The sequence below is a fragment of the Labeo rohita genome, chromosome 21 (assembly GCF_022985175.1).
Source record: "Labeo rohita strain BAU-BD-2019 chromosome 21, IGBB_LRoh.1.0, whole genome shotgun sequence".
NCBI lineage: Eukaryota > Metazoa > Chordata > Actinopteri > Cypriniformes > Cyprinidae > Labeo > Labeo rohita.
This window is the reverse complement of record NC_066889.1, coordinates 12,464,451-12,489,301: the sequence shown is the minus strand read 5'-3', so window position 1 is coordinate 12,489,301 and position 24,851 is coordinate 12,464,451. Positions and strand designations below refer to the sequence as shown.

The window sequence follows — 24,851 nt, the reverse complement described above, 5'->3', positions numbered from 1 at the left end:
ACAATGCCACTGAACCAATAAAATTTGCATATTTTGCTGATTATTGCTGCTGAAAATGGTCAATAATTGTCATGTTTTGGTCTGTGCTAATTGTTCAGACCAGGAATAACATTTGGAGTACTATATACTGCCAAAATCAAGGAGAAGAGTGCAAAAAACGGAGGAGCAAAAGGCGTTTGTGGTTGGCCAAACTGAACCTGGATTTCCAGGGCAAGAATCTTGACAACATTTGTGTTTGTTCTTATTATTTCCAGTCAGGTAGGTGAAATATTAGGCTAATATCTTAATTATTACTGCTTGTATGTATCTTTACCACCAATTAACTTTAGTTTATCAAAATATTACGCCCTTTCCTATTCACCAAATCCTTCTCTATATGATTTAGCAGCTTCCACACATTTTTCATGTGGTTTAACAACGTTAACTGTGTAATCCACGCTGTTGTTTACATCCGAGTATCGCCAATATGGCTGCGCAACTGATTAAATCGTGAGGTAAGTGCAAACTCTCTATAGTGTAACATTAGCATGTTGCTAAACTAACAACTACATATTCTGCACATAACTGACAAGTAATTCATTACAATAGTGTAACATTAACATGTTGCTAAGCTCATGAGGAAATACTGTACATGAGATTGACTCACAACTGATTTTAATAGTGGCATTAGCATGTTACTAAGCTAATTATGGAACACTCTGCATGGGGCTCACAACTGATGCTGCTCTAATAACTTTAAAGGAGAAGTTCACTTCCAGAATGAAAATTTCCTGGTAATTTACTCACCCCCATGTCATCCAAGATGTTCACATCTTTCTTTCTTCACACACAAACAGAAATTAAGGTTTTTGGGGAAAACATTCCAGGATTTTTCTCCATATAGTGGACTTCAGTGGTGGCCAACGGGGTGAAGGTCCAAATTGCAGGTTCAGTGCAGCTTTAAAGGGCTCTACACGATCCCAGGTGAGGAGTAAGGGTCTTATTTAGCAAACGATCGGTCATTTTCTTAAATATTTTCTTAAACATTTATATGCTTTTTAACCACAAATGCTTGTCTTGCATATGCACATTTTCACATATTGCCTAATCATGTTTGAAAAGCCACGTGCGGTTAGTTCTTCGTCGGTGTACATCAGTTAAAAAAGGTTTGGGTGAAAAAATCAAATTTTCTCCTGGAGGAGAAGTAGAAGTAGGCTGTAGGAGTAGAGCCCTTTGAAATGTTTTCCTGGAATGTTTTCCTCAAAAACCTTAATTTTTTTTGACTGAAGAAAGAAAGTCATGAACATCTTGGATGACATGGGGGTGAGTAAATCATCAGGAAATTTTCATTCTGGAAGTAAACTTCTCCTTTAAAAATACACAGAACACAAATATTTGGTCAAATAATCCATTTAAACTACATGTATCTACAGAAATATGCTGTTAAATTTCTATTTTACACTGTGAATGGTGAGATATTTCATAAATGAATGAATTTGTAGTCTAGACACAGTGTTTGGTGCTCTTCCATATAAATGTCTTACTCATCTTGGGGAGAAGAGGAGAGGAGTGGTGCACTGGGACTTCCACGGCGCTAAGCTGTCTCACTCAAATCCCCATTTCCCTGCTATTGCTTTGTATGACTATTTACACCCAGGACAGCGTGGATTAGGAGTGATTCACAGCGCACACGTGAGAGAATCTGCACCCGTCCTCATTTGCGCTAATACGTGCCGCTTGTGGCTATGGATCTTGCCCGTTTCACTATGATTGACACTGATTGTTATTGAGCTTGCCCTTTATTCTTATCAACTTGCATCTCCTGATCAATGGAGTTGAACAGCACATGAATAAAGGCTGACAGTGGGGGGAGGCAAACACTCCTAACTTGCTACCAGTGTGTGATGAATGGGGGGCCGAGACAACACACATGTCAGATATGACACTCAATATCCTCCATATTAATAGCCTTGTGCTCTAGTGTTTCGCAGATGCTTCTTGAGGTTAATACGTTTTTTTTTTTTTAGGCTGTCAACAAACATGAAAAATTGCTGGGCTAGGAACAACAATGGTCAGTCTATGCTTGACAAGGGAGAAACAAACATTTTAAGGAAAGTCTTTATTCACAAATAAATCAGTGCTTAGCAGTGTAGATGGCCTCAAGTTATTTAGCCATATATCATGGGGTTTTGTCGAAACTGTGAGAACATATATATATATGTGTACAAGTGTAAAAAAAAAACACTGTCCAAAAGCAATGCCAGCAGGTAAAGTTACAGCAGGAGTTCATGTTTTTCTCGCCTCCTCTGAGCCTATTGAGTTTTAACAGACCCCCTAAAGCGTGCAGTGAGTTTGGTGGGGGGGTAACTGAGAATGAATGGTGGAAAGTCACATGAGATGAGGCAACGCCTCCATCACAATTTGACTTGATATGACTGGTTATGCTCAGCTGTGATTGGTTCATGCTATAAATACTGCCTTGTGTAATTTACTATAGAAATATTATGTTTTTTTAAACAGTTATGACTGTTATAGCACCAGATGAGGTCAGATTCCCTTTAAACTTTGCATGCTTGTTTAGAATCACCTGCTGCATGTGCTCAGCCGGTTTTGTGAGGTTTTGAGTTTTCCCTTAGGCTTTATAGAATTTTGGGTAAATTTGGACAGGCCCCTTTTCTAAATGACCTCGTTATAGCTTCCCAAAGAGTAAATTTCATTATTTTTTTGATAATTATTGACCTACAGAGTCCAGAGAAATGTACTGGAGTGTTTTTTTTCCAAATTGAGCGAAAAACCTACACTGTAAAAAATAAAAAACACAATTTGTTGAGTCGGCTTAAAATAATTTGTTACCCTGCTGCCTTCAAATTTTAAGTTCAGTCAACTAAAATAAGTTTAGTCAACTTAAGATGTTAAGTTGTACTAAGTAGCAACTTAGGTATTTGTGTTTGCTAAACTTAACCGATGGGTAAGTAACCCAGCTGCCTTAAAATTTCTAGTTGATTCAACTCAAATATCTAAGTTGTCACTTAGTATAATTTAACATTTCAAGTTGAATAAACTTTTTTTGAGTTGACTGAACTTAAAATTTTAAGGCAGCCAGGTTACAAATTATTTCAATTTGACTCAACAAATTGTTTTTTACAGTGTAGGACTAGTTTGCAAAATTTTTTTTTTCTTCTCAATCATTTAACAAACGATTTGATTGACAGCAGTGTTTCTAGAGGCGAAGTTGTCCCGGAATGAGGAGTTCCATTATATGCTACAAATATTATGTGTATGTACAAAAAACCCCACTGTTTACGCCCTTAAAAACTGACCCCTCGTGGCTGATTTCTTTTAAATTTCTCTCAGTCCTTTGGGATCATGAGCTGAACAGGCCCACTGAGTTTTATTCCGATCAGCCTCCATTAACCTTGTCTAACAGGTGCTCAAAATTCGTCGGCCAATGGTGACCATGTTTTTTGAGACATGCAAATGTCCTTGTAGACACTTATGGCACTTCGGACCAAGACAGTGCAAACCGATTTTCATGTTGATAGGACAAATGTTTGCGCTGTTATAGCCATTTTTTATGTTTTTCCCCTCTTATAGCGCCACCAAGTGGCCAAGCTCTGCAATTTTTTCCCATCTGATCTCAGATTGAGCTCTTACATAAATGTTCTGAGTTTGGAGTTTTGAGATATCTTATTCCGTTCAGGAGTTAAAGGCATTTTACTAAAAGTGTCTCTGCCCCTTTCAAATGTTTTGGCACCCCTTTGCGAAAGTGAGTCGAAAGTTCAACTTTTTTGATAATTACTGATATTCACTCTCCATAGAATCATTCTGCACTGGTTTGGGTCTGATCTGGCAAAAGATCTAGGAGTAGTTTGCAAAAGTACGTTTTTCAAAAAATGCGAAGTACTCGACATAATATTCCAATGACATAAGACACTTGAGTCTGCGACTGACGGTTTAGGAGTTATGAGCGATTTTGTACTTTTGACCGCTGTAGCGCCCCTGTCAGGCCGACTGGGGTGAGCCTTGGTCACGTTGTAGACGGTGTGAGTACTACCATCCCTCCAAGTTTCAAGTCTCTACAACTTATGGTTTGGTCTGCTCGATCAGTTTTATTTGGATATTGCACAATCAGAGTAGGGTTTCAGTGCTTGAACCCCTAAAAAGTAAGTAAACAACTTACAGATATAGCAATTTTGCTGCATCAAAATAAGCCTGGAAATGGCCCGAAAACATGATCTGTGGGAGTTTTTACTAAGTAATCAGCTTGGAGAAATTTAAAGTAAAAGCTTTGATGACTGATGATCCGAAATATTCAAAAATAGTTAAAAGTTAACTATTAAAAAGAATAGCTGAACATAAGCTAAAATATATTGATTAAACCAATACTGCCTTGGGTTTTGGGATTTTGGAATTGAATAAATATTTCGGAAATTAATACAATTAATACATGTATTGGCTTTAATAAATAGACTATTAATTACACTGTTAATATAAAAAGATCAAATAATTTTTAGATACATTTAATTGACATTTATGGTATCATTTATAGATTGAGGATAGATATTATCAGTACACTACTGAAAGTCTGAGAATGATTTGCGATAGTCTTCATTATGCTACAAAAAAACAATAAAGGGAAGTGTTTCTAAATTTATAGTTTTCATTGAGGTGCTTTATATTTACTTTCTAAATTTCAAACTATTATTTCAAACTTAAAAGACAAATTTACATAGCATTTTTTAACAATCTATAAATCAAAAATATATTTTTCCTGACACATATAACCGCAAAATAAACAAAAACATTTGCTCTAAGTCTTTTAATCAGATTAAAAAACTGACGTCAAACTGGAAATCTGACAAATGGAGAGAAATTTAACTGTTCTGTGTAAAGTGTTTGCTTTCACAAGTAAAGTGCTACAACTCTAAATACATTTCTCGAGGCTTAGAAAATAATGACTTGAGAAAATTGCAGGACTGTTCAAAGGAAATGTGACTAGTAAAATACTATGTGTGGGAGGAATGAAAGGAAAAGCATATGTGGGGGAGATATATCCTGACACATGCGATTCTGAGCATTGTGATTCTTGTCCTTCAGGGCCTTCCAGATGCAGAGTGACGGCTCTTTTTCGAGCAATAAATGACAGATTTTTTTACCCCAGGGTGATCTGTCCTGTCAGCTCTTTTATTGCTGATACCAACTGGACATCTTGTAAAACAAACCTCTTTATAAACGCAACAAAATCCCTCACTCAATAGTACCACCTCTCTGGATGAACTCACCATCCACCGTCCCTACCTGCGTAATACTGTCCTTCAGGCTGGGAGAGCGCTGTCTGCGGGTGGTGGTAGTGGCCATGGTGGTGGTGGTCTCCATTATGGTGGTGGACATGTCCGCAGCAGCCGGAGGGGTGGCTGAAGTGGTCTCCGTAGACAAGACGGAGGGTGCGTCTCCAACCAAACGCAAGTTTCCTGTCACCTGCACGTTCGGATCGCCCTCAGCGGCCAGTTTTAGCACTTGAAGCCCGTTGTAGTACAAGCCAGAGATTTGGCCCTGGAACGGCCTTCCCTTATCCTGACCTCCGACCTTTATGGCCGCCTGGCTGTTGAAGATAGTCAACTGCCGACCTGTGATGAATCAGAGAGGTGGTGGAGAGAGAGCAAGATATAGAGAAAGAGAAAGAGAGAGAGCAGTACGACAGCAAGGAGAGACAGAGAAGCAAAAAGCGACTATCAGAACAGGCTGTTTTTGGTGACAGGATGTGTCTAAATCAGCTGATAAAACACTTTTAACATTTGAACCTGGCGATGGAAATCTCCAATTTTAATGCCTCCTGTTTCTGACCCGGTTAGTGCTGTATTAAACATGATGCCAAAGATCAATCCCGAAGCCTGAGGTGGCTCCTATATGAGGGCCAAATCAAGGAGGAATAGAAGAACCCCTATCATTATAGAATAATAGCTGTATATTATCATTTGTGCCTCATTAAACTAGTAAGGCTCGAATTGTGGATAATGAACTGAATAAGAAGGATCAAATTGGAAAATAATATTTATGAGTATGTAAAGAGTTTTGGATATGTTTTATTCAGAGACAGAGGCCTCGTTGATGCTAATCTGCATGAATAAGTGTCATCTGCCAGCTCAAATGCTAATGTGTCACTGAGGCATCTCCTCAAGCCCCAGGAAGAGACGTACATAGGGGCGCACGCACACACGAACACACACACACTGTGCCTCTGCATTGAGGATTGAGGATTTCGTCCCCTGAATCTCCACTGAGTCATTTTACACAGAATATACCACTAATTGGCCATTGAGTTGACGACCATTGAAATCCAAGAAATCTAAATCACTATTATAAATCGTACAAAGCTCTAACAAGTAGTAGCAGCGCTACAGGTTTGATTCAAGTGGTTTTGAATTATAATAGTGAGCGTTAAGCAATCTGGCTAAACTTAAGATATAATTTAATGCCAACAAAACCTTCGGAATTACTACTTGGAGAGGAAAAGGATGGTTAACTCGAAGTGCCATTTCTTTTGGCCCCTGAGAGCTGGACTGCCGCCATCCATTTAATCCTGATGAACAGGTACTCTGACACAGTTGATTATGAAGTGGGCAGTTGTTATCCCCTCTGTGAGAGCCACTTAATGCTTAATGAAGGGTTGCCATTTAACACAAGTAGGGTCTCGATTTTAACAGTTGAAAATAACCAAGTTTGACATGAGAGCGGAGATAAAAAGACCATCATCTCTGAAAAGGCATGTCGTAATAGAGCGCGAAGAAGCCAGATGGCCACTTTCCACTCGCACATGTTCTTTTATCGTACAGTGGAAAGATTATTCTGATTAATGTGCGACATTAAGGACGGTTACATATGCCGACATAATACAGTATGTAAAGTACCACTGAGAAAATGGTATAAATGACCCAAAAATGAAGATTCTATCATCATTTGCTCACGTTGTATGTAATTATTATTTATATTGTTATATACATACAATACTGTTCAAAAAGTTTGGGATCAGTAAGATTTTTATATATATATATATATTTTTAAGTCTCTTATGCTCATAAAGGCTGCATTTATTTAATCAAAAATACAGAAAAAAAAGTAATATTGTGAAATATTATTACAATTTAAAATAAGTATTTTCTATTTTAATATACTTTAAAATATCATTTATTTATGAGATGCAAAGCTGAATTTTCAACATCATTACTTCAGTCCTTAGTGTCACATTATCCTTTAGAAATCATTTTAATATGCTGATTTATTATCAGTGTTGGCTTAATATTTTGTTTGGAAACTGTGATACGTTTTTCAGGATTCTTTGATGAATAACAAATTAAAAAGAATAGCATTTATTCAAAATAGAAATCTTTTCTAACAATAAAAGTCTTTGCTATCACTTTTTATCAATTTAACATCCTTGCTGATTAAAAGTATTAATTTCTTTCAAAAAAGCAGCAGCTGTTTACAACGCTGATAGTAAATCAGCATATCAGAACTATAAGCATATCTGAGAACTGTTTTTGCCACACAGTACTGTTTTTTTTTTTTAAATTGATTTAGCAGTGATGCAAGAAAAAAAACAGTCTTTTCTTTTCTTTCTTGCTTTTTTTTTTTGATGACAATGGCATGACACTGGATTGACTTTCATTGTATGAACTATTATTATTTTTAATTGATTTAGAAAAAAATTTTTGAAAGAAAAAAAAAAACATTATTTTCTTTTATTTTTTTATTCAGTCACTGAAATAAAGCGACCAGGACAGCATCTAAATATATAAATATGTTTTTGCCTATACGTTGAAAGTCAATGGGAACCAAAATGGCACTGGAACTCCACTGACTTTCATTGTATGATTTTTTTTTTTTTTTTTTTTATATCGATTTAGCAGTTTCTTATTCACTATAGATAGATAGATAGATAGATAGATAGATAGATAGATAGACAGATAGACAGACAGACAGACAGATAGATAGACAGACAGACACAGACAGATAAATGATAGATAGATACACAGACAGAGATGACAGATAGATGATAGATAGATAGATACATAGACAGACAGACAGATAGATGATAGATACATAGACAGACAGATAGATAGATGATAGATAGATAGACAGACAGACAGATAGATATATAGATGATAGACAGATAGATAGATAGATAGATAGATAGATAGATAGACAGATAGACAGATAGATAGATGATAGACAGACAGACACAGACAGATAAATGATAGATAGATACATAGACAGATAGATGATAGATAGATAGGTAGATAGATACATAGACAGATAGTTGATAGACAGAAGATAGATAGATAGATAGATAGACATAGATGATAGATAGACAGACAGACAGATAGATGATAGATAGATACATAGAAAGACAGATATATAGATGATAGACAGATAGATAGATCGATCGATAGATAGATGATAGACAGACAGATAGACAGATAGATGATAGATAGATAGACTGACAGATACTGTAGATAGATATATAGATGATAGATAGATAGATACGTAGATAGATGATAGACAGACAGACAGATAGATGATAGATAGATAGACTGACAGATACTGTAGATAGATATATAGATGATAGATATATAGATATATAGATGATAGATAGATAGATACGTAGATAGATGATAGACAGACAGACAGATAGATGATAGATAGACAGACAGATAGATATATAGATGATAGACAGATCGATAGATATATAGATAGATGATAGACAGACAGACAGACAGACAGACAGACAGATACATAGATAGATAGATAGATAGATAGATAGATAGATAGATAGATGGATTTATAATTTGAGAACTGTTTTTGCCTGTAAGTCAATGGGGACCAAAATGACACTGGAACTGCACTGACTTTTTATTGTATGGATTCTTTTAATTGATTTAGCAGTGTGGAAAGAATTTTTTTAATTTTATTTCCTTTTATTTTTTATTTAGTCACTGGAATAAAGCGACCAGGACAGCATCTAAAATGTCTCCTTTTGTGTCCTGCGGATGTTTGGAACAACATGAGACATTTGCATAAATAACGGCAGAATATTCATATTTCGGTGCATTACTCCTACTATTTAAAACTGTGCAATGAGATTTAATTTCCTCGCATGTCAGGCATTAAGGCAAAAAAAGGTTCTCCTGTGATTAATTCAAGGTTGGACAGATCTTTTCTTTGCGTCTAAATGTGAGACCCAGTGACAGAGGTTAGAACATTTAATGGAGGAGAATAAGGAGACCAAAGAGCCTTTGAGATAGAGCAAGAGGCACAGACATTCTCACACAAAGACCAGTCATTCAGTACCATTTATACAGGACACAGACCTGATGTATGAGGGCTTTGTGTCATTATCATTACTTATAGATTAGAACTGATAAATAATTACACATGTTAAAGGGACATTGTTAATCACATCTGAATGTGCAAAGGCTGACAGCAATTTTCCTCTCATCTGGTTACGAAAATGTCTTTCATTAATATTTAGACTGTTTAACCCTCTGAGTTAGTTCGATTTAGGGGGGTTTAAAACGGAATTAGCGTTAGTTTAATGCCCTATTTATATCGTCAAATCAGACTCGTCACGTATATATAAAATATATATAAAGATGTTAGTTGGATGCTGAATGTTGAACTGAACTTTTGGATCACGTTATACTCTGCATGTTATCGAGTTCAATCAACGAAGATATGCAGACTTAGAAAGGTCAGTTTTCATTGAAGAAAAAAAACAGTGCAAGCGCGTTTGTTTTACACTTAACATTTAGATTTGATGTTAGCTCAGCACATGAACAGAAAAGGAAGTTTGCATATAGATGAAAAAGGCGCAACCACCCAAAAAGTCTGATAACTTACACACAGTACAGCATTAATGCCCAATTTTCTTTGATAATGTGCTGACGCAGGCGTCTGAGATTGTTTGTGCACTTTAATAACCGAGAAAGATTCTTAGGGAAAATCGAAAACCATGCAGGATTCATCTGTTTACAGATGTCTCGCGGGTTCAGAGATTACAACACGGTTAAGTTTTAGACTATAATGCAAATGGTGCGAATAATAAAATCTATATATATTTTGGATTCATTACACTCAAAGGGTTAAAGGGGGTTATTCTGATTTTAGTGTTAGAAGAAGGAAAAAAAGCAATAGTCCCTTTAACTGCTTGGGATTGGAAAATATAAATCTATATTTTATAGTTAAAGTGTTTTTAAATACCCTTGCTTCAAAGTTAGCGAAGTCAGAGGGGATCACAGAAGGAAAACATAAGACAGCAAAAAAAGAAGAAACTATTTACAGACAGTTGTTGCAGTTATGGAGCGTTGTTAGAGGGTTAGTCAGGGTTATGTTTAAGATTAAACCTTATTCTCTGAAGCGGTGCAGTTCTAACTTCGTGAAGGACATGATCTGTAAAGCTCAAGCCGCATGGAGAGGACCGAATGGATTTTCATTGTGAGTGGGCAGCCACAAGTCACAGTTTGTTTTGGCCCACAGTATGCCAATGTAAAGTCTTTGGTGTTAGGAAGTTTAATTGGAAATGGCTTGTAGCTTTGTGCTTTTAAGGAACTGCACCTCTTACAGAGTCTTAATAAGTCATTAAGTCATTGTTTAATTAATCCATTTTTATTACCTTTGTCGAGTAGCCACTCGTCAACTACCCGACCAAGTCTGTATGGAATTCTTTGCCTGGCTATAGCAAGCCGTTCATTATCAATGTTCCCTTCAAAGAATTTAGAGAGACAGATAAGAGGTTAATATCTGGAAGTTCAAGCGTCACATGGTTAAAAACATGGCAACAAGACTATCAAGTTTAGCAAGTTAGGAAGTCTAAACGAGCTTTATGCTGGTAGTTATGTTGTTTTAAGGTGGATTCTTAGTTATTAGACAGTTTAGAAGCTTGAGACTAATTAGAGCATGTTTAAATCTGTTTAGAAAGCTTTGAGGACATATTTAGTGATGGTTTAGCTTCTAATTTTGGCTCTGGTTGATTGTGATGATGTCATCTTAGCGAATATACTTGAGGAAAATTTCATACAATCAATAAGACAACAATGATATCAGTGATAATGTCACATATTATAATGCGCAGTTGTACAATGGTAGCTGCTCCGGAAGACATTTTCTGGTCTCTATGCGAAATCAGAGCGAGAACAGTGCAATCAGCGCCGCATCTACTATCGGAATCTCAAGGCACCTGCATAAATTAGGACACGTGTAATTATGAAAAGACACAAAAGATGTAATTGACTCGGTGTCATGGCTGCCAGATAAGAGATGGCGTGTATCTACAGTCTACGGTTCCTGTTTCTGACAGATCCCTTCACCGGAGCTAAAACGAGCTCTCGGGTCCTGTTACTCACTCAAAAGAACAATCTCTTTTCTCTTCGCCGCTCTCCACCAACGTCTTGTCAAAATCCACAAGTCATCCTAATACCCCTTTATACCATAGTTCGGTCAGTGTTGTTTGCCACACAGTGATGTTTATTTCCTCTCAGACAACTTCACACTGGCTGAAACATTCCTTTAAGGAATATGATAAATGGCATATAATAAAAATATAATTTAAAACAAATCAACTTCTTTTCGTGTCGTTGTTTTGATACAGTATGGTTTAAAGTGCCCCTATTGTGGATTTTTAAAAATGACCTTTCATGCAGTGTGAATGAAAACATCCTGCAAAGTTGTAAATCTCAAAGTGGTCTGTGTATAAAGTTATTGTTTTTTAAAAGATAAAGTTGATGCTGAGTCTTGCAAATGAGTTGTTTTTAAAACGAATCTTAAGCCCTTTCAAGTTGACGTCAAAATGAAACATTAGCATATTGCTAATGTATTCTGGGAAAACTGGAAACCCTCCCTCCCTCATGTCGAGAAGACATAAATCCGTTAGGGTACAGTTGAACATGTCGAAAAACTCCCATCTTATTTTCTCCTCCAACTTAAAAAACGTCCTACATGGCTTCAGAAGTACCGACCCAGTGTTTACAAAGTGAATGTGCAAGAAGGGTCAAATATCTTTTACAAAAAAACAGCAAAAAACAGAAAAATCCTAGGCTGCGTCTGAAAGCTCTAAAATGCTGCCTTCGGAGGCAGCATTCCAAAGCAGGAAGGCATCAAGGCACGTCCAAATTCTAATTCTGTTTCACTTCCTGTCTCCGGAGGTACCTTCGTCTGATGGAATTTTGAAGGCAGTATAGATGTATCCTTCGCTGCTTTCGATTTCCCACACACTGTAAAAAACAATTTGTTGAGTCAACTTAAAATAATTTGTAACCTGGCTGCCTTAAAATTTTAAGTTTAGTCAACTCAAAAAACGTTTATTCAACTTGAAATGTTAAATTATACTAAGTGACAACTTAGATATTTGAGATGAATCAACTTAAAATTTTAAGGCAGCTGGGTTACTTACCCATCTGTTAAGTTTAGCAAACACAAATATCTAAGTTGTTACTTAGTACAACTTAACATTTCAAGTTGACTAAACTTATTTTAGTTGACTGAACTTAAAATTTTAAGGCAGCAGGGTAACAATTTTTTTTAAGTTGACTCAACAAATTGTTTTTTACAGTGTGTGGGAAATCGAAAGCAGCGAAGGATACATCTATACTGCGTAAAAAGCATAATAAATAATATTGTTTGCAATAATAGTATTTAATAAAATGTTAAAAGGGTTCAAATGAGTAGTGAATAAGAATAATATTTACAATATACTACCAATAATAAGGAAACAGCCACTAATAACAATTACCTGTTCTGCAATATTACTTGCATCAGTGCTTTTATTTTTTTTTAAGCAAAAAGTAGCTGCCATTCTCAGTCGTCTTCTCCGATGCACAGACCTTCGGTGGGTAATGACATTGAGGTTTTTATGTATTATTAAAGCATTTATATACAACTGTATAAGATTGTTTTTCTACAAAACCTACAACTTAACCGTTAGGTAACCTAGCAACGGCGTCACGTTCTGCTGCCTCTGAAGTCTGTCCGAAACTGTTTCTAGAGTTGCCTTCGCAGCCTTCGAAGTCACTGCCTGATAAGGCAGCGAGGCAGCAAGTCAGCTGACTAGGCTTTCGGACGCAGCCCTAGAATGTTTTCCTGAAAAAAAAAAAAAACAATTTCTTTGCGACTAAAGAAAGAAAGTCATGAACGCTAATAAGGTCAAAAATAAATGCATATTATGAGCAGAGGTTGCACTTGACTTCAACATTGACCGTCATTTTGAAAAATTCCGTCATAATCTATTATTACCCGTCATTTTAATTTTCATATTTTAATTAAAATAAAACATTTAATTGCTTTTACTTTTGTTCACATTTTCGTTTTTAATCATGAACCTACAGGAGGACAGCGCAGTGTCTAAAAACAACAAAATAGGCTAGGGCTGGCTAAAAAAAAAATAGATATCTCGATACTCATTTTAATGAATCACAATCGATCTTGGTCTATGCTGTTTTCAGTTGATGAATGGACAGTACATAGTGTGTCTTTCTTCCAATAAATAGCAATAGGCTAGGCTTTTGTTACTTTTTATTTGAAACAAAGTCTCAAATTTCAACTTCTGTCAATTTACTTAGGAAATTCAAACATTAAATACCGTTTTGGCGATCTTTAATTTGGCGTGATAGATCGTTGTAGTTTCTGTGTACTCGCCTGTGCGTAATCAAACGCATAGGAAAACATTTGTGATAGTTTCGTTTTTGTTTTGTATTTCACGCTCTGCTGCCACACTGGAGCGCACTCGCCACCAACTGGACAGGGAATTACAGCTACAATTTAAAATACATCACCCTCAGTGTAATGTGTCAAAATGACGGACGGCCTTCAGATTTTTCCGTCACTGATAAAACATTTCCGTCAATGACGGAGAAATTTCGATTAACGCGACTTCTGATTATAAGACAATTAAAGTGTTTTTTTGACCTTGCATACATGTCACCCGTTATTAGGGACTCCTAAAACCAAAATATGAACCTTTCATAATCTATCATTTAAATTTTTTTATGCCATTCAGGGCTCTATACGTCCATAATGACCAGATCTGAACTAAATTTTAACCTTCTAGAGACGTCCTGTGAATGTCAATATTGGACGTCCAGAAGACGTCATGAAAAGACATTGTAAAAACTTTCATTCTGGCTCTGACAAAGACGTTGAAATGACGTCGTTTGGACATACTTTTGCTCAGTGGGTACGTGGGACAATTTCAGTCGCATTTGTGGCTAAAAACTACTGTTTGCGACTATGAAAAAATATTTAGGAGCACCAGTTCTCAACTGACTCTGGGGAGCTCGAAGGTTTCTACTTACATTATGTTTTTGCAGTGTTGAGTAATGTATCACAGACTAAATCTGTTGATTCCTTGAACAAAATGTTAATCAGAATCCACTCACTGCTCAAAACGCTGCCGTTTTGTTCAGTGTTGAGTTCTGCAAGCTCACGAATCCTCTTGTTATAACAAAGTGTACATACAATGTAAATAAGAGATTCATTGAGCCGCGTAGAGAGCTTTGTTAATTATAATGAGATCATTTATGAGATAATTAGGAGAACTAAGAGCATGCTAGATTTTAATGATTATTAAGGGAGTTTGCGAATGTAATATTCAATACAACAGTTCAATAAACAAAAGTTAATATTACGTGACTTACATTGTCTGACTGTAACATTATTGCCTGATTTTGATTTCGTCAATGAAAATAGTTTCAAACAAAGTCACAGCTCAACACAAACACAGCAGTATTTCATTTATGAATGAACGTGAGTTTTTAAACGAATCTAGTGAGTCAATGATTCAGTTACCCATTCATAAAAACAATCACTTGCAGTACTTAATTCCTGAATGAATTAGCCGTTCGAACGAATCAATTAAATGATTCTGTGATGAAAACTCTACTGATAGCACCTAATGGCAGTTCTATTTTTTTTATTTTTAATAGTATAATTTTAGTTAAGTCATTTAATATTTCTATATTCAAAATTTCGAATCTCAACATGAATTTATAAATGTAAATGCACTCATGCCACCTCTGAGCCTAATTAAACATCTGAAAATCCACCTACAAGCCACTTTTGTGTTCTTCTGTACCACCTCTGTAGTACGAATTAATTTGTTAATACTGATTTTTTAATTATTGGTAACTGATTCTTCTTACCCTACTTGTTCTAATTATATTGTTTTAATTAGATTAAAAAAATATATAATTATCAATTGTTCAATTTGAGATTTAATAACTCTAAACATGTAATGTGGTGTAATCGTCAAGTAAAAACCAATGAGATATGTAATCATCACATTAAAAAAACAAGGAGCTTTTCTTTACACCTTGAATACACGTGTGTTCCCATGTCTACATTTTTTTTAAAAGAATGTATGCATATATATATATATACCAAAAATAATACACATAATACATTAAGAATTTGTCTTTTAGTAGTTACACCACCCTGAATTTTTAACGTTTATTTAAAGTTAATTTTAACGCTTAATTTATCACACTAATCATGAAAAGAACTGTATTCAAGTTACAAGAACAAATTAAAAGATAACACACACACACAAAATTGCTACGCCATTGACCCACATGCTGTGAAAGTACAGAAATTCAGATGTAGCCATTAACAAGTTTTTTTGCAGTTAAAGTATTCTTTCTTGAAGGAAGTTGTTGTTATGCCAAGTGTTAACGGCATTTTTTTGTGACATACCACATACTGTGTCATGTTCCTTCTGTGACAGCCGTGTGAGATACAAGCCTTCCGTTCGTCCTACCCACCCTGCAACCTGAATGAGGGCCAAACCGCCCACTCCCATAAGCCTGTTAAAAGAGCTCATGTGTGGCAAATTCTGTGCTGAACCTTCAAAGAAAACTTGAAATAGGTCTCGGCCGTGAGTAAGCGGCAAAAAAAGCAAAAACAAACCGATCCATCCAATAAAGTCTGCTCTGATGCATTGGCATTCACAGACTTCCACTAGATTCTTATTTATGGTGCAATGCAACGGCGTGTTGAGCAAAAGAGCGGTCAGTTGCAACCGCGTCCGAAGGGAGCAGCAAATCTGCCATCGGGGAACATATCCGGTCATCTAATCCTCCGTTTTAATTAACCGAATTAACCAAAGCCATTAATCTAAGCGATACACCGCCGGGTTTGTTTACACATGTGAGCGTTGCGAGTGCTGGATGACACGCAAGACCTATATCATCGTTTTTTTAAATCCCCAGGATGACAGGTGCCACATAAAAGCCGTGCCATTCCATTTAAATGCGCATAACTCAGTTTTAAAGGAAGCATGTCACGACTGTGACGACTTTGAAGCCGCGCTTTATCCCTGCGCTTTGGAAAGGCCGCCCCATCTGACTCTCGCCACCTGAGGGGGCTTAGAGGGAGACCTGGCGGATAGGAAGCCTATGTCGCAGCAGTAGAAAACCAATTTTCCCTTTCAGAAATCAGACGAAATCTCAAGCCCGAGCAGCAGGGACGCAGCGCCATTCAACCTCTGGCAATTTCGAGACAAGACCCCACACGCGGGGGTGGAAGGAGCGTAGCAGGTGAGCCGAGGCGCTGCTTTATTTGGCTAGAGCTGTATTTTTGCTAAGGACTCCTTGACGCTGCACTAACCTGCCGTGAAGCAGAGCATCGGAGAAACCGAATGAAAAATGAGGACGGGAAAGACAGCATCGCTATTAGAGACGGAGAAAATGTCTTCCTGTGGAACAGCAGCTATGAGAGGAAGGCAGCTCCCTAAGCACACAACGGGGAGAGAGAGAGTTTGCTCAAGTTTAATTGGAAAGCACACAAGGCCAAGGGACCTCAGAGCGAGATGTTTGTATAGGACGGGGACGGTTCGTGGGACGACTGCAGGGTTGAGATCATCAATCAAGGCTTGTTGCACAAGTTTAAGGCTGTGCGATATCGGTTCACGAGCGCCGGGGTTCAAAGAGCAACCTATGAGAGGCGTTTTGGCTAACGCTAAAAAATGAAAGCGTGCTTTGTGGTTCAAAGTTTGCGGGATGGAGGATCTTCACAGGCGCAGAGACACCTTCCTCAGCCCGCCTAGAGCAAAGCTGGCTGAAGTTGGGAACTGTAAAGGATCCAAATCCATCTCGGGCTGAATGTATTAGGGAAGGCAGCTTGGGGGGAAATGTGTCAATTTGCAATTGTTATTAGATTGCGCATGCGGTGGTTATCTGGGCGCTGCATGTGGTGACTCATAAACTCTCTGGGAAGAGTTTGAGGGTAGAAACAGCGCACTTCAAACCCAAATAATTCACATTTGAAATTATAAATCAATTTGTACCCTTCAATAAGGCATGCCTTCAACATGGATCCAAATCCGGGGCCGAGGGCTTCAAACGTCGTCTCTCTGATGTGCGTGTGGAAATATACAACATCTCTCTCTGACCCCACGTGTTTATTTCCAAGGAAAGCTGCCCCTAGTATTTCTACCAACCACATGTGTAATGGGATCCCCCCTTCCAAAAAATGGCTTTCCCCGTCCTCTGCGGGGTCCTACCTGATGGGAAGCGCTCGATGACGGGCTGGTTGTCCACTTGGAGGGTGGCGTTGCCACCGCTACGCGTAAAGCGAACCACGTGGTACTTGCCGTCGTTCACGGTGACCGCAGGTTCATCTATGGTGATGTCATCTGTGCCCACATTGAAGATCACACCGACCTTCCCTTGTTCCTGTGTACGAAGTAACATTTGGACATTAGGGATCATTAGTGAGGTCAACTAGATTCTATATTCTAGGACTTTTTTTCATTTAAAAGACACTTTTTTACACTTTGACTAGTTTAATTTGTTTAATAACAATGTCCAAAGTGCAAACACATATATTATAATTATGTCATTTTTTCATTGACGCTGTAGTGGAAATAAATTAGAAGAATAAATAAAATGGCCAAATCCTTTGTCTTGCTAAACAATAACTAACATTTAATGTGTGATAAATGCATTATTATAATGCAATTATATTTTCACACATATTTGACATATTTTAACAAATTACAGCATGACTGGAAATGAAGCTCAACAAAAACATTCTGCTTACAAGTGATATTTTTCTTCACACATCATGTCTCATGATATAAATTGTACAAATATTTTTTTCACACAATAATGATTTAAAAGGTGAAAAATATTTGTAAATGTATTTATATAATATATAAATAATTTAATATTTATGATGGATTTTCATAAAAAATGTAAAAGATGACTGAAATAAATGAAATAAAAAGATTAATTACGGATATAAAACAAAATAACTATAAACATTGGTAACACTTTACAATAAGGTGTCATTTGTTATCATTAATTAATGTGTATTAACTAACATGAACGAACAATTAATACATTTATTACACTATGTATTAATCTTTGTTAATGTTAGTTAATAAAAATACAGTCATTCATTGCTAGTTCATGTTAATTCACAGTGCATTAACTAATGTTAACAAACACAACTTGTGATTTTAGTAGTAAAGTTTAGTTTAGTAAATGCTGATGTTAACTTTAAGATGAATAAATGCTGTAGAAGTATTATTTATTTTTAGTTCATGTTAACTAATGTAGTTAACTAATGTTAACTAATGAAACCTATTGTAAAGTCTTAATTAAAAATTTGGTAACACTTTACAATAAGCTTCCATTGGTTAACGTTAACTACATTAGTTAACAAGAACTAAAAATAAATAATACTTCTACAGCATTTATTCATCTTAAAGTTAGTAAGTATTAACTAACGTGAATATACAATGAACAATACATTTATTACAGTATTTATTAATCTTTATTAATGTTATTTAATATAAATGCAGTCGTCACTGTTAATTCATGTTAATTCACAGTGCATTAATAATGTTAACAAACACAACGTGATTTTAGTAGTAAAGTTTAGTTTAGTTAATGCTTAAGCTAACATTGACTAAGATAATAAATGCTGTAGAAGTATTGTTCACTCTTAGTTCATGTTAACTACTGTAGTTAACTAATGTTAACTAATGAACCCTATTGTAAAGTGTTACCAACATATTAAACATTTGGTAGCACTTTACAATAAGCTTCCATTGGTTAAATTAGTTAATGTATAAACTAACGTGAATATACAATGAACAACACATTTATTACAGTATTTATTAATCGTTATTAATGTTAGTTAATGAAAATACAGTCGTTCATTGTTAGTTCATGTTAGTTCACAGTGCATTAACTAATGGTAACAAGCACAACTTGTGATTTTAGCAGTAAAGTTTAGTTTAGTTTAGTTTAGTAAATGCTGAAGTTAACATTAAGGTATAATAAATGCTGCTAACTAATGCAGTTAACTAATGTTAACTAATGAACTTTATTGTAAAGTGTTACCAGATTTGGTAACACTTTACAATAATGTTCATTAGTTAACATTAGTTAACTGCATTAGTTAACATGAGCTAGTACCATAAGGTTCCATTAGTTAATATTAGTTGATGTACTAACTAACGTGAATATTCAATGAACAACACATTTATTCTCAGTATTTATTCATCTTTGTTAATGTTAGTTAATGAAAATACATTCGTTCACTGTTAGTTCATGTTAATTCACAGTGCATTAACTAATGTTAACCAACACAATGTGATTTTAGTAGTAAAGTTTAATGTAGTTAATGCTGAAGTTAACATTGACTAAGATAATAAATGCTGTAGAAGTTTTGTTCATTCTTAGCTCATGTTAACTAATGTAGTTAACTAATGTTAAACACTGAACCTTGTTGTAAAGTGTTACCAACAAAACAGTAACACTTTACACTAAGGTTCCATTACTTAATGTTAGTTAATGTATTAATTGTCATTGTTAGTTTTTTCACAGCGCATTAACTAATGTTAACTAATGCATTAGTAAATGCTAAAATTAACATTAATAAATGCTACAATGCAATTGCTCATTCTTAGGTCATGTTAACTAATGTAGTTAACTAACATTAAATAATAATACCTTATGTTGGAGTGTTACCAAAAACTCTATAAAAAACAAATTCTATACATCAAAATAACTTTAAATAGTAGTAAAACCATGGAAATGAATTAAAAAATAAGTACAAAAAAATCAAGTTTTAAAGACATTAAAAGAAAAAGATATGAAAAAAAATGATTGTTTAATAAAAAACAAAACTCCTGTGACATAAAAAAGTGACCTAAGTTGAATAAGCCTCCCTACACATGTATTTTTTGTCATTTTAAAGACATTTTAATTAGTGTTCTGACAGCTGCACAGTTTGTAAACGCCCTCTACAAAACGTGTCTGATTGGGTTCAGGTGAACCCAAAACAACAAAGTCCTGTAATTACGCAGGGCTTTCTTTAAGACCAATTAGTTGACTAGGCAACCCACCTCCACATTAATTTTTGCAGATGGATATAACCAAGGTAGATACAACACACACCATCACATGACCTAAACATCCAGAAAAATCTCTGGATCGTGAAGCAATTTAAAACAGCGATATTTACAGGTATTAGACGTGACAATAAAACCAAATGAATGATGGTGAGAGCGATGGGGAATATCTTGTGAGCAAAAAGAAACATCTGGTCATGCTACAGTGGCTCACCCTTGGGAGAAGAGCTTAGCGGTGTCCTTTGTAATGCAGGAGGGGAAATGGAGTGTGGCTCCATGTTTTGCATTCATCGCTGCTCCTTCTCACAAAGGCACACACACACACTGGCTCGCCAGCTACTGACATCCTGACATGTATAACTACTGACAGTTTCCTGCTGTTTTTATTTTAACAGTGATTCTTTCCCTCCCAAGAACACTTCCACCCGCCACTAGCCGCCTCTGGGGGGCGCACTTGAGCGTGTAACGGTTGACACCACAGGAATGCCACCTCAGGAATATCACATCTCCAGCGTGGAAAGTGTTACCATTCTACAGCTTTCGCATCGTATCAGTCTCTGTAAAGAGCCAATACGACAATAATAAAAAAGTGCTTCGTGTTCTCTGACACAAAGCCGCAGATTGATAAAACTTCCACACACGTTTAGAGTTTGGATATATTCCTTCCTTCCTCTGACCTCAACTGACAGGTTCTCATTGAGATGCTGATGTCTGACAAATATCAAACAGAGCATGAGGTGAATGCAGAGTGTGTTCTGGAATCTAAAGGGCGGAGATAAAAAACTAGCGAGTGCGTGCTAATGCTAGCCTGATATCGGTGTGTCCTCACCATACAAATGAGGGCAAATCTACTGAATGAATACACAAGAGGTCTTCATTCAAATGTTAAACGAAAAATATAACAAAAAACAACTCTAGAAGTAAAAGAGACCTTTGTTCATTTTTAGAGCACAAATTAAGATATTTCTGATGAAATCCAAAAGCTTTCTGACCCTGCATAGACAGTAACACAACTGAAACGTTCAAGGCCCAGAAAGGTAGTAAGGACATCATTAAATTAGTCCATGTGAAATCAGTGGTTCAACCGTAATTTTATGAAGCTACGAGAATACATTTTGTGCGTAAAGTAAACTAAACTAATGAAAAAAATTCATGACACATGCGTGTGGTGCTGCTGACGCAGGAGCTGGCATTCTGGCATAGAGCAGAGAAATTAGGGCCCTATGAAATCTGTTTTATTTTTTCCAATTTTTTTTTCAAATTCTATTTTTTCTGTTTAGATTTTTCTGGTTTCCCTTTTTGTCCTGTTTACATTTTTCTAGACTCTGTTTTAAGTTAAATTCAAAAATATCAATCAAAAACCATGTTTAATTGTCAGCGCCGATAGCCTTGTGGGCAGCGTGCCGTCATACAACTCTCTCTCCTACTTCGCTTCCTGTCACTTCTAAACTGTCCTGTCATAATAAAGGCAAAATGCCAAAAAATGTATATATATATATATATATATATATATATATACCAACATTTTATTAATCAAAAGCATCTCTAATTAACTGATTTTATAAAAAAAAATATTTTTTTTTTGTTTTGTTTTTAAGAAATATTGTGTTGTGTATTTACATTTTTTTTGTAAATTAATCCTGATAAATATTCCTTTAAAAAAAAAAAAAAAAATTCTTAGTATTATAGTACTATTATGACATCAAATACTATATTTTTGTTAAAACAAATTAAAACAAAATTTTATTTTGATGTATTTCTGTGAAGACCTTTAAGTTTCTGTTTTAATTAGTGCTGTCAAACAATTAATCGTGATTAATCGCGATTAAGTGCATACAAAATAAAAGTTTGAGTTTGCCTAATATTTGTGTATTTACTGTGTGTTATTATTATGTATATATAATACACACAAATTAATGTATGTATTTAAAGGGGTCATCGGATGCCCATTTTCCACAAGTTGATATGATTCTTTAGGGTCTTAATGAAAAGTCTATAATATACTTTGGTTAAATATTCTCAGTGGTTGTGTAAAACAACACCCTTTTTACCTTGTCAAAATCAGCTCTGCAAAAATCATCCTGTTCTGGTCAAGGTTGCTTTAAATGTTAATGAGCTCTGTTCGCCCCGCCCCTCTCTTCTCTCTGTGGAGTGACGAGCCTGTTTACTTAAGCCGCATTTAGCCGCGTTTAGCAGCTAAACTTGGCAGCTGAAGCAGCTAAATTCATAAAAAACCCTTATACTCACTTCTGCTGTAGGTGAAGCTGGATCACAAATGATTTGTGTGAACATAGACGCATTTATGTAGATCGGGAGGTGCATTCCCTTCACAAACAAACTTAATTCACTGCATCTTCAGCGGTTCAGATGTCGGGAGTAAATGACGACCACTATGTTCATTATTACATCCAGCAACACGACACCTCAATCGCTCAATCGGAGATATTCTTTTCTAACTTACATCCCTGCTGCAGCATCGAAACAATGGAGGTCAACTGTTACAGCTGATCTGAGGTAAGACGCTCATGTCAATCAACTATCATGGGAGCAGCTTCTGTCGGTGTGATCTGAGAATGGCTCGATTTGAAAAAGGGGATATTATTTTTACAGATTAATTAAAAACCACTGCATGGATTTTTATCATTATAGGGTAAATTTGTACATACACTGCCAACACATTAATGTTCAAACAACATGAAAAAGTGAACTTTGCATCCCTTTAAGAGAAATTATAATAAATACATATAAATATTGTAAATATTTCTTAACTATATACATGAGTATGTTTTTATTATACACATAATAATTACACACATATATTAGGTAAACTCAAACTTTTATTTTGTATGTGATTAATCGCAATTAATCGTTTGACAGCCCTAGTTTTAATTTGATAGGATGATAGTTTTTCCCAAAAAAAAAAACGGTAACATGCTCATGAAGTGACTCTTAGAGCAGTTCTAGAAGTGATATCCACGTGTACACGCAGAACATGCAGGATTCATATTTAATAAAAGTATTTTTGCAGCTTAATATTTACAAACACTTGTCCATGTCACGTTTTTGATTGAAATGTACTGTTCTATTTTTAAATTATTCATCTAAAATTTGGCAAATTCTGTGACGTTCCATGTTATACGGTAAATTCCATTTTCACGACTGGATTCCGTGATTCCGGAAATCATAAAGCCCTAATAAAATGCACATGCATGTGTTGCGGTACTCTCGTGAAGTTGACTCGATGACTGACAAAGAAGAGAAGAAACTGTTAAATTAAGTCGTTTTTTTTTTTTTTCCTTTGTGCACAAAAAGTTTTCTCATAACTTTATAAAACAGCTGATGCCACATACACAATTTTAATGATGTCCTTACTACCTTTTGGGACCTTAAACATGTCAGTTGTGTTGCTGTCTATGCACGGTCAGAAAGTTCTAAGACTTCATCAGAAATTTCATAAGTTGTGTTCCGAAGATGAACAAAGGTCTTACAGGTTTGGAACGACATAAACGTGAGCAATTAACGACAGAATTTTCATTTTTGGGTGAACCATTCCTTTAAGCTAGTTAAAATTCACCCCAGTATCCAATTCCGCTGTGGGTACTTCAACAGCTATGATGAATAACTGAAATTCCACCCAAAAAGAAATAATTCAATTTAAATGTCACTTCAGTTCAAACACACTCTGCTGTTACAAATTCATTGTACCATCACAATCCATTTTGTTTAAGTAAATCCAGGTACAAGAATGACAGGAATGAAGAAGTTTTTTAACACAGAGTTTAATGCTTCAGTTGCTCGGATGGAACCACGTTATGAAACACTTCATCAGTCTCCTCACTCTCCATTTCGCTCTATTTTTCATTTGGTTTGAGATAGTCCTATCTAGTATGAACGATACTGGGAACAAAACGATTCCCAGGGTATGGATAACAGCAGAACGTTGATAAAAATACGGTTGAGTTGATCAGGACAAGGACATGGCTTACACTGACTGAAGTAGCCTATTGATAAGAAATTATGCATTTTACTCTTGCACGGATAGACTGAAACTCTACAGCATAATGACTGAGACACGATCCAAAAACATGAAAGTCCGGTTACACAAATCCCACTCACAAATTATTCATGAATCGATCACCATTTCAAGTACTCAACCGAATCAGGTTCAAGGCAGCGCATGAAGATAAACAAAGCAATTCATTCTCAGTGCATTCCCCATCAATGTTATATTGTTTTAAAATGGCTTTGTCTTATTGAACTTCACATACTTAGAAAATTCAATAGTCGTTCTCATCTTCTTGTACAGTCGTTGGGATATTACCAACAGATAATGTTCATACTTTTGCCTCATCTTAATGCTGCTCACTTTTCCATTCTGCTGATCCTGCACATTTCACTTCTTGCAAAGTATTTATTCAAAGAACATCTCTATTCACACGAAAAACTTGTTGAGTTACACTTCGGC

General features: G+C 35.8%; 1 protein-coding gene across 16 annotated transcripts in view; it reads right to left on the bottom strand.

Annotated features, from left to right (window-relative positions):
* Window positions 1-24,851, bottom strand: part of nrxn2a (neurexin 2a) — a 497,417-nt gene that overhangs the window by 12,266 nt on the left and 460,300 nt on the right. For 9 of the 16 annotated variants that reach the window (XM_051093387.1, XM_051093386.1, XM_051093389.1 and 6 more), the window contains 3 exons: window positions 17,525-17,696; window positions 10,649-10,738; window positions 5,278-5,606 (listed from right to left, as the gene is read on the bottom strand). In XM_051093387.1, coding sequence (XP_050949344.1) covers window positions 5,278-5,606; window positions 10,649-10,738; window positions 17,525-17,696 — 591 coding nt within the window. The remainder of the gene's footprint in view (window positions 1-5,277; window positions 5,607-10,648; window positions 10,739-17,524; window positions 17,697-24,851) is intronic. The other 7 variants (XM_051093393.1, XM_051093395.1, XM_051093396.1 and 4 more) reach the window with 1 other exon arrangement.